The sequence below is a fragment of the Elephas maximus genome, chromosome 1 (genome assembly GCF_024166365.1).
Source record: "Elephas maximus indicus isolate mEleMax1 chromosome 1, mEleMax1 primary haplotype, whole genome shotgun sequence".
Classification (NCBI taxonomy): Eukaryota; Metazoa; Chordata; class Mammalia; order Proboscidea; family Elephantidae; genus Elephas; species Elephas maximus.
Genome location: NC_064819.1, coordinates 226,167,343 through 226,183,226, shown reverse-complemented (window position 1 = coordinate 226,183,226; position 15,884 = coordinate 226,167,343). Strand labels below are relative to the sequence as shown.

At 44.0% G+C, this 15,884-nt stretch overlaps 1 protein-coding gene across 2 annotated transcripts in view; it reads left to right on the top strand.

Annotated features, from left to right (window-relative positions):
* CNKSR3 (CNKSR family member 3) overlaps positions 1-14,776 on the top strand; it is a 111,419-nt gene extending 96,643 nt beyond the window's left edge. The window contains exons 8-14 of one of the 2 annotated variants that reach the window (XM_049904127.1): positions 164-232; positions 478-624; positions 8,068-8,192; positions 9,999-10,207; positions 10,842-10,931; positions 12,450-12,533; positions 14,119-14,776. In XM_049904127.1, the coding sequence (XP_049760084.1) occupies positions 164-232; positions 478-624; positions 8,068-8,192; positions 9,999-10,207; positions 10,842-10,931; positions 12,450-12,533; positions 14,119-14,417 (1,023 nt within the window). In that variant the 3' untranslated portion in view covers positions 14,418-14,776. The remainder of the gene's footprint in view (positions 1-163; positions 233-477; positions 625-8,067; positions 8,193-9,998; positions 10,208-10,841; positions 10,932-12,449; positions 12,534-14,118) is intronic. The other variant, XM_049904136.1, reaches the window with a different exon arrangement.
* The last annotated feature ends 1,108 nt before the right edge of the window (positions 14,777-15,884 follow it).

Genomic DNA, 15,884 nt, shown 5'->3' with positions numbered 1-15,884 from the left:
CCATAGACTGCGTAATGGCAGGGGACAAAAGTATACCGTTTTATTTTCCTGCAGAAAATTTCGTTTCGTTGCTAGGTGTCTGCAGAAGAAAGAAGGAATAGAAGAAGAAAGAAAGAGCGGGCTTAAAAAATTAAGACAAGTCTCTCTGTTTGTTTCTATATAGTCCCCTGCAGACAGGTCGCAGAAGATTCATGCTGGTGACGAAGTCATTCAGGTTAATCAGCAAACTGTGGTGAGCTGGTTTATTGAGACTTAAGATTTAATACCCCTCTTTAGAACTTTTATTAAATCCAAAACCATTTTGTTGGAACTTTTAAGATTTACAATCTATACCCAGCTTTCTATTCTCTTAACTAGTGCTAAAGTGAACATATTTGTATCTACCTATTTGTCCATAACTCCTTGGGATAAATTCATAGGTTTGATTTTTTTTCATTATTCTTGAGTGAGATCCCTTGCCTCTTTTTTTATTTGAAGGTGGGATGGCAGCTAAAAAATCTGGTGAGAAAATTGAGAGAGAATCCCACGGAAGTTGTATTACTGCTTAAGAAGCGCCCCACGGGTTCCTTCCACTTCACTCCTGCTCCCCTGAAAAACCTACGGTGGAAGCCGCCTCTGGTGCAGGTACGTTGTTAGCTGTAGGCCTTTACCTGACCCCAGCACATAAGCAATGTTGAATGTTTGATTTGTCTCTGAAAAGGAAGATTAAAATTGGAAGGGGATTGGTTTCAGGAATTTACTGTTTTCGTGTTTAAAATGTGAAGATCCTGCTTATATGAAAATATAAATTCTAGAGCTGCACCTGGCAGCCTGGTGGCCACCAGCCACATGTGACTGTGTAAATGTAAATAATTAAATTACATAAAATTATAAATTCAGGTCCTTTGGCACAGTAGCCACATTTCAGCTGCTTCATAGCCACCCCTGGCAAATGGCTGTCAAATGGCTGTCACATTGTACTGCGCAAATGTGGGCATTTCCAACCTTGCAAAAGTTCGTTCTTGTTCTTTTTCACTCCGATTTCAAGCACTTGTATAAATGCATACAGTTTAAACACTAATCTTAGCGAGACCTCATGGAGTGGAGTTAATATAGCAGTGGTTTATCAAGGAGCCCTGGTGGCACAGTGGTTAAGTGCTTGTCTGCTAACCAAAAGGTCAGTGGTTCCAACCCACCCAGCCGCTCTGAGGGAGAAAAGATCTGGCGATCTACTTCCATAAAGGTGACAGCCTAGGAAACCCTGTGGGAAAGTTCTACTCTGTCATTAAGCATTGCTATGAGTTGGAATCAACTTGGTGGCACACTACAGCCAAGGCAGGGATAGATGTGGTGGGAACAATCTACTCAGCGGAGGGGAAGACTTTATCACTGATACTGTTTAGAATTGCCAGCCTGTGGTGATAGTGAAAAGCAGACTGACCTTTAGTGAGTTTTCTTATATTCACTACAAACAGTGGTACCCCCTTCTTGCCTACACCTAGGTGGACGATGCTCACTGACAACGCCTCTTGTTATGCCATCGGTTGTTTGTGTTTATTTCCTGAACCACGAATGAAAAGGAATGATAATGTTAATACTGTTTTGTAAACTTCAGATTAAAATGTATCCTTGACTGACCGTGGCTTTGTTGTACGTCTTCAAATAGAATGCTCAGACCATCAGTTTGGACACAATGATGTATCGAATGGTATAAGGAATGACATATGGAAATGCGTCTACATGTGCTCCTTACAGGGAGGATTTAAAAATAAATAACGCCATGGTGCAAATGGTTAACTAGCTCAGCTACTAACTGAAAGGCTGGAGGTTTGAGTTCACCCAGAGGCACTTTGAAAGAAAGGCCTGGTTATCTACTTCTGAAAAACCAGGCGTTAAAGACTCTAGGGAGCACAGTTCACAGTTCTTTCTACATGTGGTCACTGTGAGTTAGAACGGATTAGGTAGCAACTGGTTAGAGGCTGGAGCAAGGAGGGGCACATAACAAAAGTCACTTATTAAATGATAACTGGGCATGCCAATCACACGCTGGCTGCTTCTGTTTGCTCCCCCAGTATAAGGTGTAACACCTTTCTTTTTATTGGAATTCTGAATTTGTGTTACTCAACATATTAAAAACCAAAAACCAAACCCATTGCTGTCAAGTCTATTTCCACTCATAGCCACCCTATAGGGCAGAGTAGGACTGCCACATAGGGTTTCCAAGACTGTAATCTTTACGGAAGAAGACTACCACATCTTTCTTCCACAGAGTGGCTGATGGGTTTGAACCACCGACCTTTTGGTTAGCAGATGAGCACTTGAACCACTGTGCCACCAAGGCTCCTTACTTAACACGATAAACCAAAAAAAAAGAAAAAACCAAACCTGTTACCATTGACTCGATTCCGACTCATAGGGATTGTACAGGATAGCATAGAACTGCCCCATGGGGTTTCCAAAGAGCAGTGGGTGGTGGATTTGAACTGCTGACCTTTTGGTTAACAGCTGAGCTCTTAACCACTGTGTGTCTCATGCTGGCCCTATCCGGTCATTGGTGCCCAGGATAAATGCTGTGTCCTGGAGAGGGGAACTAGGTGTGGACCCCATGGGTTAGGACACCTCTTCCCAGATGCAGTGGGGCACTTGGACCCTGGCAGGGTAGGTGGGATTCAGATTAGCAGATGGAAGGTACATGCCACGGAGGAGACAATGGAGTTATCTAAACACACGTGCCCACAAAACATGACTCTAATGGCACCTGAGAACGGCAGTCTTGGGTAAAGGTTCCTACAAGTAACTTCTGAGGCAGAGATTCTTTTAAGTGTTATTTTTGAGGGAAAAACCTGTAAGGGAAGGAGAAAGGCAGAACAGGGAGGGGAAAGCCAGCGAGGGTATGATCTGAGGTAAGGGCGTGTTGTTGATGGGTGCTATCGAGTCGATTGTGGCCCACAGGAACCCACTGTGACAGAGTAGAACTGCCCTGTAGGGTTTTCTAGGCTGTAATCTCTATGGGAGCAGATTGCCAGGCCTTTCTTTTGTTGGGCTGCAGAGTGAGTCCAAACTGCCAACCTTTCAGTTAGTAGCCAGGTGCTTAACCATTATACCACCAGGGCTAGCCTTGGCCTATTCTTTGGGACCAGAGCTCCTGGCATAACCTTCTCTAAGAGACTAGCCTAGGCCTGTTCTATGAGACCAGAGCTCCTGGCATAAACTCCTCCAGGAGACTAGCCTAGGCCTGTGCTATGAGTCCAGAGCTCCTGGCATAACCCCTAGCAAAGCTGTCTCCCTGATGTCAGGCAACTTGCCTCTTAGCCCCCTGAATCAGGGCTCTGTGCTCCAGTGGCTTTCCTCGGGAGAGACAGCTCTACCAGCTGAGGGCCAGACCTCCAGAGGAGAGGCGGCTGGCTGGTGTATCGGCTCTGTGAGGACACCACAGCCCTCCTACAGGGAATGAGTAGATCAGACGCCCTGGAGCAGAGGATGGGAGGTGAAGTTGGACTGGTGAGCTTAGACAGTGCAATGGCAGGTATAAAATGCCAAGCTGAGAAGCATGGGGAGTCCCTGGGTGGTGCAAACAGTTAAGATGCTCAGCTGCTAACTGAAAGTTTGCCAGTTCGAATCCACCAGAGGCACCTTGGAAGAAAGGCCTAGCAGTCTACTACTGAAAAATAAGCCATTGAATACCCTGTGGAGCAGAGTTCTACTGTGACGCATGGGGTCGCCGTGAGTCAGATTTGACAACAACGGGGCTTTTTTTTTTTTTTTTTTTAAGGAGCATGGACTTCATCTCTAGGTAACAGGCTGATAGTTGTCTTTTGTGTTTATGTAAGGAACACTAGGCGGTTGTATAATTTTAGATGTGGGGTGATATAGTCCTGGGCAAGGCTGGTGACAGTGCCGACTTAAAAGAAACACGAATGCAAGAGGCCACTTAGAAGAAGCATCAAAAGGATTCACAAAGCAGCGCTGCACAGTGTGGTGGTTCAGAGGGTGCCTCTGGAGCTGACCCTTTTGAGATCAGATCCCAGCTCTGCATGTATTAGCTGTGGGACCTTAGACATAGTGTTTAATCTTTCTAAGCCTCAATGTCCTTATTATTCGTGTCGACGAATTAGAAAAAGGGTAAAGAAGGTGAGCAAGCAGGTGTCAAAGGTGACAGTGAATGTGGGTGGTGAGCCAGTAACACATTAGAGAGTCAGGGAAGAATCCTTTGGGAGGCAGAGATGAGAGGTATTTTTTAGATACCTGAGTTTGAGGTAATAGGGGAAAATTCAAGTGGATTCAGAAGACAGGTGGAAATGATTTTGAAGTCGAGGTTAGTGTTAGTCCCTTGACTTCTGGAAATTCACCTACAAAGGGACGCTCTTTTTCCTGCTTTTGTCTACCTTCCTGCCAGGTTCCATGAGCTGTGTGGTTTGGGGAAGAAATGATGTGAGGGTTAGAGGTACCTAGTGTTTCCTTCTGACCCAGGAGAGGGTCAGAGCGCAAAGAGGCTGTCGTACCTCTTAGCTACTAAGTGTTCTTGCGATGTGTCCAGGATATTTTCAGAATGTCAGCTCTGGCAGACAAATGCTCTTTGTAGACTTGCTCAGCCTCTGCCCCGGGCTTTTCTCTGTGCTTCATTCTTGAGTGTTCTTTAGGCCTGGGGCCCACTCCTCCTGGAAAGGAGTCTCTTTAATTCTTTTCAACATCATTAGTGTTGTCCTGCCACTGAAAAGGTGTTTTGCATTCCGTTTTTAGGCCACAATCCTGGTAGATGGGGGTTCTTAATACAAAGTAATGATTTATTTTTTTTGTCGTGGTAAATACAAATGTCACAAAGCATTTGCCGTTTCAGCAACCTTCACCTGCACAGTTCAGTGACATCAGTGATGTTCATTGTGTCATTCAGCCATCACCCTAAATCATTCCCCAATTTTTCTGTCACCCTTACGAAGTCAGTGTCCCCTACGCATGGTGCTTCCTTTCCTCTCCCTCCTGCCCAGCCCGGTAACCACTGATCACCTTAGGTTTGTTTTAGATATTTCATGTAAGTAGGGTCATATAATACTTTTATCCTTTTGTGATGGACTTCTTTTACTCAGCATAGCTTTTTGTTGTTGTTGTTGTTCATGTTTTCTAGAATTTTTGCCCTTGTGTTCATAAGTCAATTTGACCTATACTTTTCATTTATTTTTTAAAAGTTTTTTTTTTATTATACTTTAGATGAAGGTTTACAGAACAAACTCATTTCTCATTAAACAGTTAGTACACAGATTGTTTTATGACATTGGTTAACAACCCCACAACATGTCAAAACTCTCCCTTCTCAATCTTGGGTTCCCTATTACCAACTTTCTTGCGCCCTCCTGCCTTCTAGTTCTTGCCACTGGGCTGGTGTGCCCCTTTAGTCTCCTTTTGTTATATGGGCCTGTGCAATCTTTGACTGAAGGGGGTGACTTCATTACTGAGCTGAAAGCGTGTCTGGAGGCCATACTCTCAGGATTCCTCCAATCTCTGTCATGCCAGCAAGTTTGGTATTTCTGAGTTAGAATTTTTTTCTACAATTTTCTCTAGCTCTGTCTGGGACGCTCTATTGTGATCCTTGTCAGAGCAGTCAGTGGTGGTAGCCGGGCACCATCTCGTTGTACTGGACTCAGTCTGGTGGAGGCCGTGGTGGATGTGGTCCATTAGTCCTTTGGACTAATCTTTCCCTTGTGTCTTTAGTTTTCTTCATTCTTCCTTGCTCCTGAAGGGGTGAGACCAGTGGAGTGAGACCAGTGGATTATCCTAGATGGCCACTCATACGCTTTTAGGACCCCAGACCTACTCACCAAAGTAGAATGTAGAACATTCTTTTTATAAACTGTTATGCCAGTTGAGCTAGATGTTCCCCAAGGCACTGGTCCCCACAGCCCTCAGCTGAACAATTCAGTCCCTCAGGGAGTTTGGATGTATCTGTGGAGCTTCCATGATCAGCAAAAACTTTTTAGGTTCATCCATCTTGTAGCATGTATCAAGACTTCATTTCTCTTTATGGCTGAGCAATATTCCATTTTCAGGGAGTGGCTATTCTGTGGAAATTCTCCAATTTACTTTTGCTTCTCAGGTTTTGAGGGCCTGAACCCTGGTTCCGGGTTTTCATATGTATTCCAAGATTGATGTTCTGAGATGCTCATCGGTTACCTACTGAGTGGAGTTGACAGTTGATGTGGTAGCAGCCAAAGCGGAAGCCATGGAGATGACGCTGTGGGAGAGGAAGGGCGAAGACCCTGTCTTTCTGTGCCTCAGTGTCACGTCCACGAAAGAGGCTGTCAGTCAGTGAAACTCCGGTGGCTACTTCTGGCTCCCTCCACGTTGATACTGCAGTCTTTCCAATCCTTAGAATCTAGCTCACATTCTCATTTCTGGGATCTGTTCTTTCACAACCCAGGCTAGATAGGAATTAAAAAAAAAAAAAACAAACTGTTGCTGTCGAGGATTCTGACTCAGACAGCGACTTCATATGTGTCAGAGTAGAGCCATGCCTCATAGGGTTTTCAATGGCAGATTTTTCAGAAGTAGATCGCCAGGCCTTTCTTCCAAGGTTTCTCTGGGTGGGCTTGAACCTCCAACCTTTCAGTTAGCAGCCAGGTGTGTTAACCATTTACACCACCCAGGGACCCCAGGTAGGAACTTAGAGGTACCATTTTATATCCGCCTAGCACAGGTGTCATGCAGTGTCTCCTGTTGGCTTTTGCCAAAAGTTCGGATGCCTTGACTATAAGCTCTTCCTTGCATTTGTTTACCAACCAGAAAAATGTTTTGTTGTTTTGTTGTTGTTAGACTGTAAAAAGGATTGGATTGAAGGTCTCAAACTAGATTTAAGAAAATAGGTCCTCTGATGCCAATTTGATGTTGTTGTTGTGCCATCAGGTCGATTTCAGCTGCCTTATAGGGTTTTCTAGGCTGTGGTCTTTACGGGAGCAGATTGCCAGGTCTTTTCTCTCAAGGAGCTGGTGGTGGTTTCTGACCACTGAGCTTGCGGTGAGCAGCCGAGTGTTTAACCGTTGTGCCACCAGGGCTCCTTCTGAGACCAATTAAACATACTTAAAATTAAATTGTGTGGATTTTAAATTTTTAAAATTACCTTGTGTGTGTGTATATATGATATAAAATTAAACAGCATGGAGCTGTACCTCTGCTATTTGCCAAGCTCAGTCCTAAGCCCTTTACTTGTATTCTCACATTTAATTCTGACAGCTACCCCATATGATACTGTTCTTGTCTGCATTTATTTCTGTTTTATAAATGGGGCACAGAGAAGTTTCTGCAGTGATGCACAGCTAATGAGAGGTATAGGCAGGATCACACTCAGACACTGAGAGTCCTGAGTCCACACTCCTAATCAATAGTAGCATTGGTAGTGATTTTTATGAACAAACTCCTTTCATTTTTTACAGCAACCCTGTGCAATACGTACTGTTCGTATGGCTGTTTTACAGAGAAGAAAACTGAGGCAGGGGTGTTTAAGTAATTTGTCCAGAGCTAGAATTATGACCTGGGCTTCTGGCTCCTGAGCCCATACTTTTCGCTACTATGTATCTGTTGCTGTTGTTGTTAGCTGCCTTCTAGTAGGTCTCTGACTCATGGCAACCCATGCATTACGGAAGACATGCAGCGTAGTCCTGCACCGTCCCCATGATTGGTTGTGGATTGGTGATCCACAGGGTTTTCACTGGCTGATTTTCAGAAGTGGATTTCCAGGCTTCCTTCTTAGTCCATGTTAGTTAGGAAGCCCTGCTGAAAACTGTTCAGTATCATAGCCACATGCAAATCTCATCATATAAGGTGCCTTGGCTGGAATTGAACCCAGGTCTCCCGCATGGATGGCAAGAATTCTACCACTGAACCACTGTGCATCTAGTCTTTCAAAAAACTCAGTTAACCCTGAGTGTCTCAAAGAACCATGTATGTTGAATGTTGCTTACAATTGTAAACACATGAGTGCCTTGCCTTGTTTACACACGGGGTAGTGCAAGGTAGGGGAGGGGAGAGGTAACTCTGTCATCCCTGCATTGACCTCTGCCCCTCTTACACCGTTTGTCCTTCTGCCTGCTTTCCTTTCAGACCTCTCCTCCGCCCACAACAAGCCAGTCCCCTGAAAGCATGACGGATGCCTCACTGAAGAAGGAGAAGCCGGCCATCCTAGACCTTTATATCCCTCCGCCGCCAGCCGTGCCCTATTCCCCGCGGTACGTGAGTGTCCGACCTTGTGGTGGGCACATCTGTTCCTGCTGTGCTGAGAGGTGGTGTGAAGGCCGACTGCGAGGAGCTGATAGGGGAAGCTGGTGACCGCAGTGTGGCGGGCCAAGCCTTACACCCATGTTAAAGACTGGTCAGACTTGCTTTAGGGGGAGTGCAGGGACAGGTCCAGGTGTTGTAGGACTTAGCTGTATAATTTGGTGTGTGTGTAGAGGGGGGTACTCAGTAAGAAAAGAATATTAACATATCTTTTGAAAAATTTATAACAACATATGCCCTTGGATACACGTTGTGAAGACTCTTCCTGGGGACTGTTTGAGGGACCTGAAGTTTAAGTTGCATTAACTGTATGGTAAAATTATTTCTGCAGAGGAGGATAGTGACTACTTCTGTGAGGTAAATTAAAGTTCCCGCTATATTTTGCCGAGAGAGACATGTTCTTCATAGGACTTAAAAAATGTGTGGAGGTGTGGGGTGTCCATATTTGTGTGTGAGATCATATGGGATGGAGTAGAACTGCTGCATAGGATTTCCTAGGTTGTAATCTTTGCGTGAGCAAATTGCCAGGTCTTTCTCGCATAGAGCCCCTGGGTGGGTTCAAACTGCTGCCCTTTTGGTCAGTAGCCTAGTGCGTAACCGTTGCACCAAAGGGACATGGAGCTTTTAACCTGCTTGGAGGAGACGCATGTGCACATACACACATACACACACCAATGAAGGATATCTTCTTGGAATAAAAAATGCAAATGGGTTGCAGAGAAACAAGTAGTGAGTCATGAAAGCTTAGTGAATGGAGAAGTTATGTACCAGGTTTAAATGTATAGAAGGAGATAGATTTGTGGGGCGCAGGGGTGTGAGGTATAGCAAGCTCACCTCGGAATGGAAGCAAGGCTGGTCTTTGGATCGCCTTTGAACTCAGTTGATTCTGTGTTTTGTCTGATAGCTTTTGCAGTGATTGTCGAATGGACCAGTAAATGCAAAAAGTTTAACCTGCTGGTAACTTGGACTCAACTAAAATGAATTTTATGTTTTATTGTAAGCTGACATTTTGTTGGAATTAGGTTGGAATTGATGATACAACTTTTGCCACCTTCTCTACTCAGTTCAGAAAATAGACACCCTCCGTTGGGGATTACAAAGCCTCCTTTGAATTTTTTGACATAATTTTTAAGTCTAACAACTCCTCAAAAGTCATCTTTGCTGGATCTTGGCAGAGATACTATGCTTGGCATGAGGAAGTTGGTTCAATAGATTGTACCTTAACTTGTAATTCTGTGGTGCACAGGAAATGCACCTACAGAAACCCGGGGAAATAGAGCTACGCTGTCAAAAGTACATTTGTAGCATTTAGACATATATGAAAAAAATTGCATTTACTCTTATTTAACACAGAGCCTGGGTGGCTTAGTAGTTAAGAGCTACAGCTGCTAACCAAAAGGCCAGTAGTTTGAATCCACCAGCTGTTCCTTGGAAACTCTATGGGGCAGTTCTACTCTGCCCTGTTGTAGGGTCGCTGTGAGTCAGAATCAACTTGACGGCGATGGGTTTGGTTTTGGTTCAACAGGATCATGGTATTTATTCTTATTTCATGTGACCTATATATATTGGAAGGGTGCCATGAGTCAACACAACGTATGTATTGGAGGAGCAACTGGGTTTGAGAAGAATGCTTTTTCCTGCAGTGCAAAAAAAGGATTTCAATTCTCTTGTGTGTGCTGGTCACATCCTGACCCCTGCAGTCCTTCAGTAATAGAGGACCTTTGTAAGCAACTTAATTGTTGCATGTTGTCTTCCAGGGATGAGAAGGGGAGCTTCGCTCACGGAGGATTCAGTAAGTGCAAACAGCCCTTGCCTGGCCCTAAGGGCTCAGAGTCCCCCAATTCCTTCTTGGACCAGGAGAGCCGAAGACGAAGATTTACCATTGCCGATTCCGATCAGTTGCCTGGGTATTCGGCGGAAACCAGTATTCTGCCCACAAAAATGAGAGAGAAAACACCTTCTTATGGTAAGTTCCCAAGTGTTTGTTTTGTCCCGCCAGTTACTTTTGCCTTTCTTCCTTCTGCCTTTCTTATTTGAAACTGCTGGGTGAATTGGCAGAATTTAAGGATAATCTGGGGAAAACCTAAACCTCAGTGAAATGCCAAGTATGAGACCTTTATTCATCTCCCTCAAACGGAGCCTCCTGGAGTCCTTACTCTGCCTGGCATCCTTACTCTGCCTGGCATCCTTACTCTGCCTGGCATCCTTACTCTGCCTGGCATCCTTACTCTGCCTGGCATCCTTACTCTGCCTGGCGTCCTTACTCTGCCTGGCATCCTTACTCTGCCTGGCGTCCTTACTCTGCCTGGCATCCAAGCTTAGCTGGAGGAGATCACATTACAGTTTTAACCTCAGTGCCTGGGTTTTGACTTTGGAGTTGCCTTTTGCTATGTGGACACGCAAACTCTGTAGCATGTCTCTGTCTTCATTGCTTGCTATGGAAATACAGTGCTTTGAAATTCTTTCTTTTAAAATAAGTCATTGCTTCTGCTTACAGAATTGATTTACTGTGGGATCAAAGTTATAAATAAACGGGGGGATTCTCTAAAGCCCATAAACTCGCCAACCATGCCCCCTTCCTTCCCGGCCTCCCTGTGCAGGCAAGCCCCGGCCTTTGTCCATGCCTGCGGACGGGAGCTGGATGGGAATTGTGGACCCTTTTGCTAGACCTCGAGGCCATGGGAGGAAAGGTAAGTTTCATTTAAATAAACCTAAAAGCAAAAACAAGGAGTCGAAAGATCCAGGCCCTAATTTCAGCTCTACTCCTAAAAAAACAGTTGCCGGTGGGTTAACTCTGACTCCTGGTGACCACATTTGTGTCAGAGTAGAATTGTGCTCCATTGGGTTTTCAGTGGCTGATTTTTTTGGAAGTAAAGCACCACGACTTTTCTTCTCTGGCGCCTCTGGGTGGACTTGAACTTCTAACCTTTTGGTTAGCAGCCAAGCATGTTAACAGTTTGCACCATGCAGGACTTATAAATGTGTTGCAATAACTGGATAGAATGCTGAACCTTTTGGAACCCTATTTTCTCACCTCTAAAACCAGGTTTGCTGATGACCACTAACATGCATTTATTCAAAAACGGCAGCATGATATACTCCTAGTGACTGTAAATATCCTAACTGGTATTGTGTGTTTTAAAAGGGCTGCAAGCATTAATCACTTTGTTTTCAAACAGTAAAAAACTGTTCATTAGGTAATCTCATCCTGAATTTTATGATTATTATTAGTAGCATCGGAGCCCTGGTGGCACAGTGGTTAAGAGGTTGGCTGCTAACCAAAAGGTAGGCAGTTCGAATCCACCAGCTGCTCCTTGGAACCCCTATGGGGCAGTTCTGCTCTGTCCTATAGAGTTGTTCTGAGTTGCAATTGACTTGACGGCAACGGGTTTTGTTTTTTATTATTAGAGTCAGTTTGATTTGTGATGAACAAACCTTTCTTTTTTTTTCCTTCCCAAATCCTTCTAGTGTTAAAGAGTAATTACTATTTGAAGAGAAATTTCACTTAATTTTACCTGTAATCAGAGTTACTGGTATTACACTAGTCTTGAGGGAAATGTTTAAAGATATTCTTATTTTTGCCAGATTACCCTGGATTATCAACACTGGCAGCACATTAGGACACTGTTTTGGCAGGGCCGAAACAGAGCCGGCGAAGAGTTAAAGTACAGTCCGCCTTGGATAGTAACAAGGAGAGAATTCTAGAGGCCCTATCAACTCTGACATCTGTAGGGGGCTTCGTAAAGTTTGTCACCTAAATCCCTAGTTTACCTGGATTATGCAAAAGTACGAACAGGGAAGGTGCCTGTCTGTGGTTTGACATCTGCAGTTGGCCGTGAAAGTCTGTGGAGCCGTCAGCAGGTGGCAGGGCTGTCCTTGGTTTAGATTTAGAAATGTTAACATCCTCATGGCCGTACTTTGCAGCCCAGATTTAGTCCTCTCCTTTTTCCCTTTACTACTGAGAGATAGAGTCTGGGAGTGTAAAGGTGAGAAATAGAAAAATACTTGGCCCCCTACCCCTCCTTCTACATATTTCTTATTATGATTGTTTTACAATGAAAGGTGTCTGCACAATAAAAACTTTTAATTTTTTTAAGAACAGCTTATAATTTGCCCTTTTAAAGTATATAATTCATGGCTTTTAGAATATTCACAGAGTTGTGCCACCATCACCACTATCTAATTCCAGAACATTCTTGTTGCTCCAGAAAGAAGCTTCGTACTGATTAGCAGTCACTCTCCATCTGCCCCTGCCCCCAGCCCCTGGAAACTGCATAACCTACTTTCTGTCGGTATGGATTTGCCTATTCTGGCCATTTCATGTAAATGGATTCATATAGTATGTATGTATTTCGACATTGTACTTTTTAAAAGTAATTTTGCCCCTTGGTTACAAAAGCAAAACAAGTACATTGTCAAACATCTAGAAGGAACAAGAAAATAAAACTCCCCTGAATCTGCTTCTCCAACCTGCAACAGTCACTGTGAACATTTATGTGAATCTTCCAGTTGTTCTGATATTTATATATAATACACTTAGAGAAAATGTCTGAAAGGGACTAAATAGATGTTCAGTGGTAGTGTGTGAAGTGAATATTGTCTAAAGGTATGCCATGTTTTTCTAGAATTCTTTTTTCTTAAAATAGCTGCCTCAGTAATCATCTTGTGGCTATTAAAAAAAAAAAAACACTGCTGTCGAGTCAATTCTGATTTATAGTAACTCTATAGGACAGAGTAGAGCTGCTCCACAGAGTTTCCAAGGGAGCACCTGGTGGATTTAAACTGCCGACTTTTTGGTTAGCAGCCGTAGCACTCAACCACTATGCCACCAGGGTTTCCAACCCTTAAGCATGTATTTATTCAGTCTCTTATTCGTGGACACTACATTATTTCTGTTTTTTTTTTCCCTTCATTAGAAGTGATGCTTCAATAAGCATCCTTGCACATAGATCTTTGCATGTTGCATGTTTTTAGGAGTGGAATTTCTGGGTCAGAAGAAGACTGTATATTACCAGAGTGCCCTGCATTTTTATTCAGTCTCTTCAACACCCTCACTGCTATCCCAGGGGGTCTGCTGGCCTTCAGAGCAAGGCGGTTGTTCCTTGGGGAATGCTCCAAGCATTGCTGCACATTCAAACCCTTGAACTCCATACACTAAAGCTGCGTAGTGCCTGCCCTTTGTTCAGAGTGACAGCCAAAGACACCCCCCTTCTCATCATTTCTGAGTGCCCCTCAGGGCGGCTCTGGAAGAATCACTGGTCTGGAGGCACATGCTACATGCTGTGCTGCCAGCATTGAGCGAGGACTCAAGACAGGAGGGGTAGTATTAGGGGGCTTTCTCGCTGCTTTTTGATTTTAAGTGAAATTGTGAAAATTCTTACACCAGGAAAGAAGTGCAAGTTGTATGCTTCTGTCCCATCCTGTTACCCCTGAGGCACTAACGCTGTAAGATGCTACTGCTGTTGGGTGCCGTTGAGGAGATTCTGACTTACAGCAACCCCATGTGAAAGAGTAGAACCTCCCCGTAGGGATTTCTTAGCTGTAATCTTTATGGAAGCAGATCACCAGGTCTTTCTCCCGCTGAGTGTGTCAGTTTGAACCCATAGCCTTTTAGTTAGTAGCATAGTGCTTAACGATTATGCCACGAGAGCTCCTTGAAGGAAGATGGACCTCTTTCTGCTCTCTGAACACCCAATAGATTGCCCCTCAGACTGGGTGGGCCTTTTCATCTGTGAGGCACATCCCGGGGTGGGGAAAGCAGGATATGGAACCCACTTTCAGAAGTGGCATCAGAAGTTGGAGCAGGTGAGGTCCACCAAACAGCTTGGTCCAGTGGCTGGTCATTTTAATGGAGATGTTGGCTTTGTCTGACAACAGGTGAGGATGCCCTCTGTCGATACTTCAGCAACGAGCGGATCCCTCCTATTGTTGAAGAAAGCGCCTCCTCACCCTACCGTTTCTCCAGACCCTCCACGGAGAGGCATCTCATCCGAGGTGCAGACTACATCCGAGGGAGCCGGTGCTACATCAATTCAGACCTCCACAGCAGCTCCACGATTCCATTCCAGGAGGAAGGGACCAAAAAGAAATCTGTCCCCTCATCCGCAAAGTCATCCTCCACAGAACCATCCCTACTGGTCAGCTGGTTTACTCGCCTTAAACTATTGACTCACTGAGAGCACCCACCTCTGGACTCCTCCCTGTCTCCTGCTGCCAAGTGCCTTGGTTCCTCAGCTGACCACTTGTTCCTAATTTCACCCACAGTATTATGTAGTGACCTTATGTGATTTCATTTTTTTTTGGAAAGTTGTATACTGCCCTTCTCAGAATTTTAAAGTGATTGGATGGGAACAAACACAGAGAGGATCTTGGGTGCTGGCTTGTAGAGGCAAAAGGAAGGAAACAATAGAACCTGCTTTTCTTGCTTCACCAGAGTTGGAACATTGTGACCCTCCATATGGCAGCGTGGAGCTTTGGCCAGGACGCTTGTGGTCATTATGAGGAATTGGTGGCATTGTTCATTTTTTGGTGGGGGAGGGGGTGGGAAGGGGCTAAAATTGATGGACCACGGTTACACAGATGTATTGGTTCGTGGTCCAGTTTCTTTACCTGAAAAGCCAGTGGAGACAACACTTGTGTTTTGATATTTCAAGCTATATGCCATATTTGTAACTAGCAGCATTGAAATCTCCAATGGGACGTGTCCGATGCTCTTTCAAAGCAGAGATTGAAACGTAGGTCTGTTACACTCGGCGAATCTCCTTTTCATAATAAAACTCAATATAGGTCAGATAATACAGAAACAGGGATGCATCTAGATACGGCTTACTAGACAAAAAGAAGTTTGTGGTTACTTGTGAGGGGTGTTGTTGTATATTATTGTCTTTAAGGGGGAAAAGCTGTAAGATTTGCTGACAGCCAAAGCACCGTTCAGAAAAACTAAGTGAAAATACTTGGGCTTATGAGAGACATATCAGTTTGCATTTTGACGTGTTCAACGTCTATCTTCCAGAAAAAAAGCATACGGTTCTTCAAAGTTGTATACTTTTTGCTAATTAGAAAGATCTTGGAAAATCTTACGGTCACTAGTTTTCAACTAGCGTCAGATATTTTGGAAAAGTGTGTCTGGATATTAATTCTTGTTTAAACTGAATGTATGATATTTTGTTAGAATGGAGACGTACTATCTTGTTAATTTAAGTGTTTTAAATATAGTTGTATATTTTTCTTACTCTTAGTCACATGTACTTTGAAAATATTTCTGTTTTGCGTCACACATGGAACTAATGACAAAGAGCGTTCAAGGTGTTTCCAGTTTCCAAGTGACCACTATGGTGTTGCCACCATGGGAGCGATTGTTAAAAACAAACAAGAAACCCTCCTAAGCATTTTGGAATTTTATGGATTAGAAGTGGAGGAGCTGAAGAATTAATTAGGAAAATTTACTGAGGTACAGTCCTAGGGCAGAGATCCTGTCCCCTACCCAAACATACCCTATCCCATACCACTAGAGTTGTCTACTTTGTTTTACTCTCTGAAATTCAACCAATCAGAGATTTGCTGGTTTTAGTAAACATCTTCCCTTTAAAATGGATCTGGTGGGGTTAAAGGAACTAGCAACCAATCACAAGTTAGTATAACTG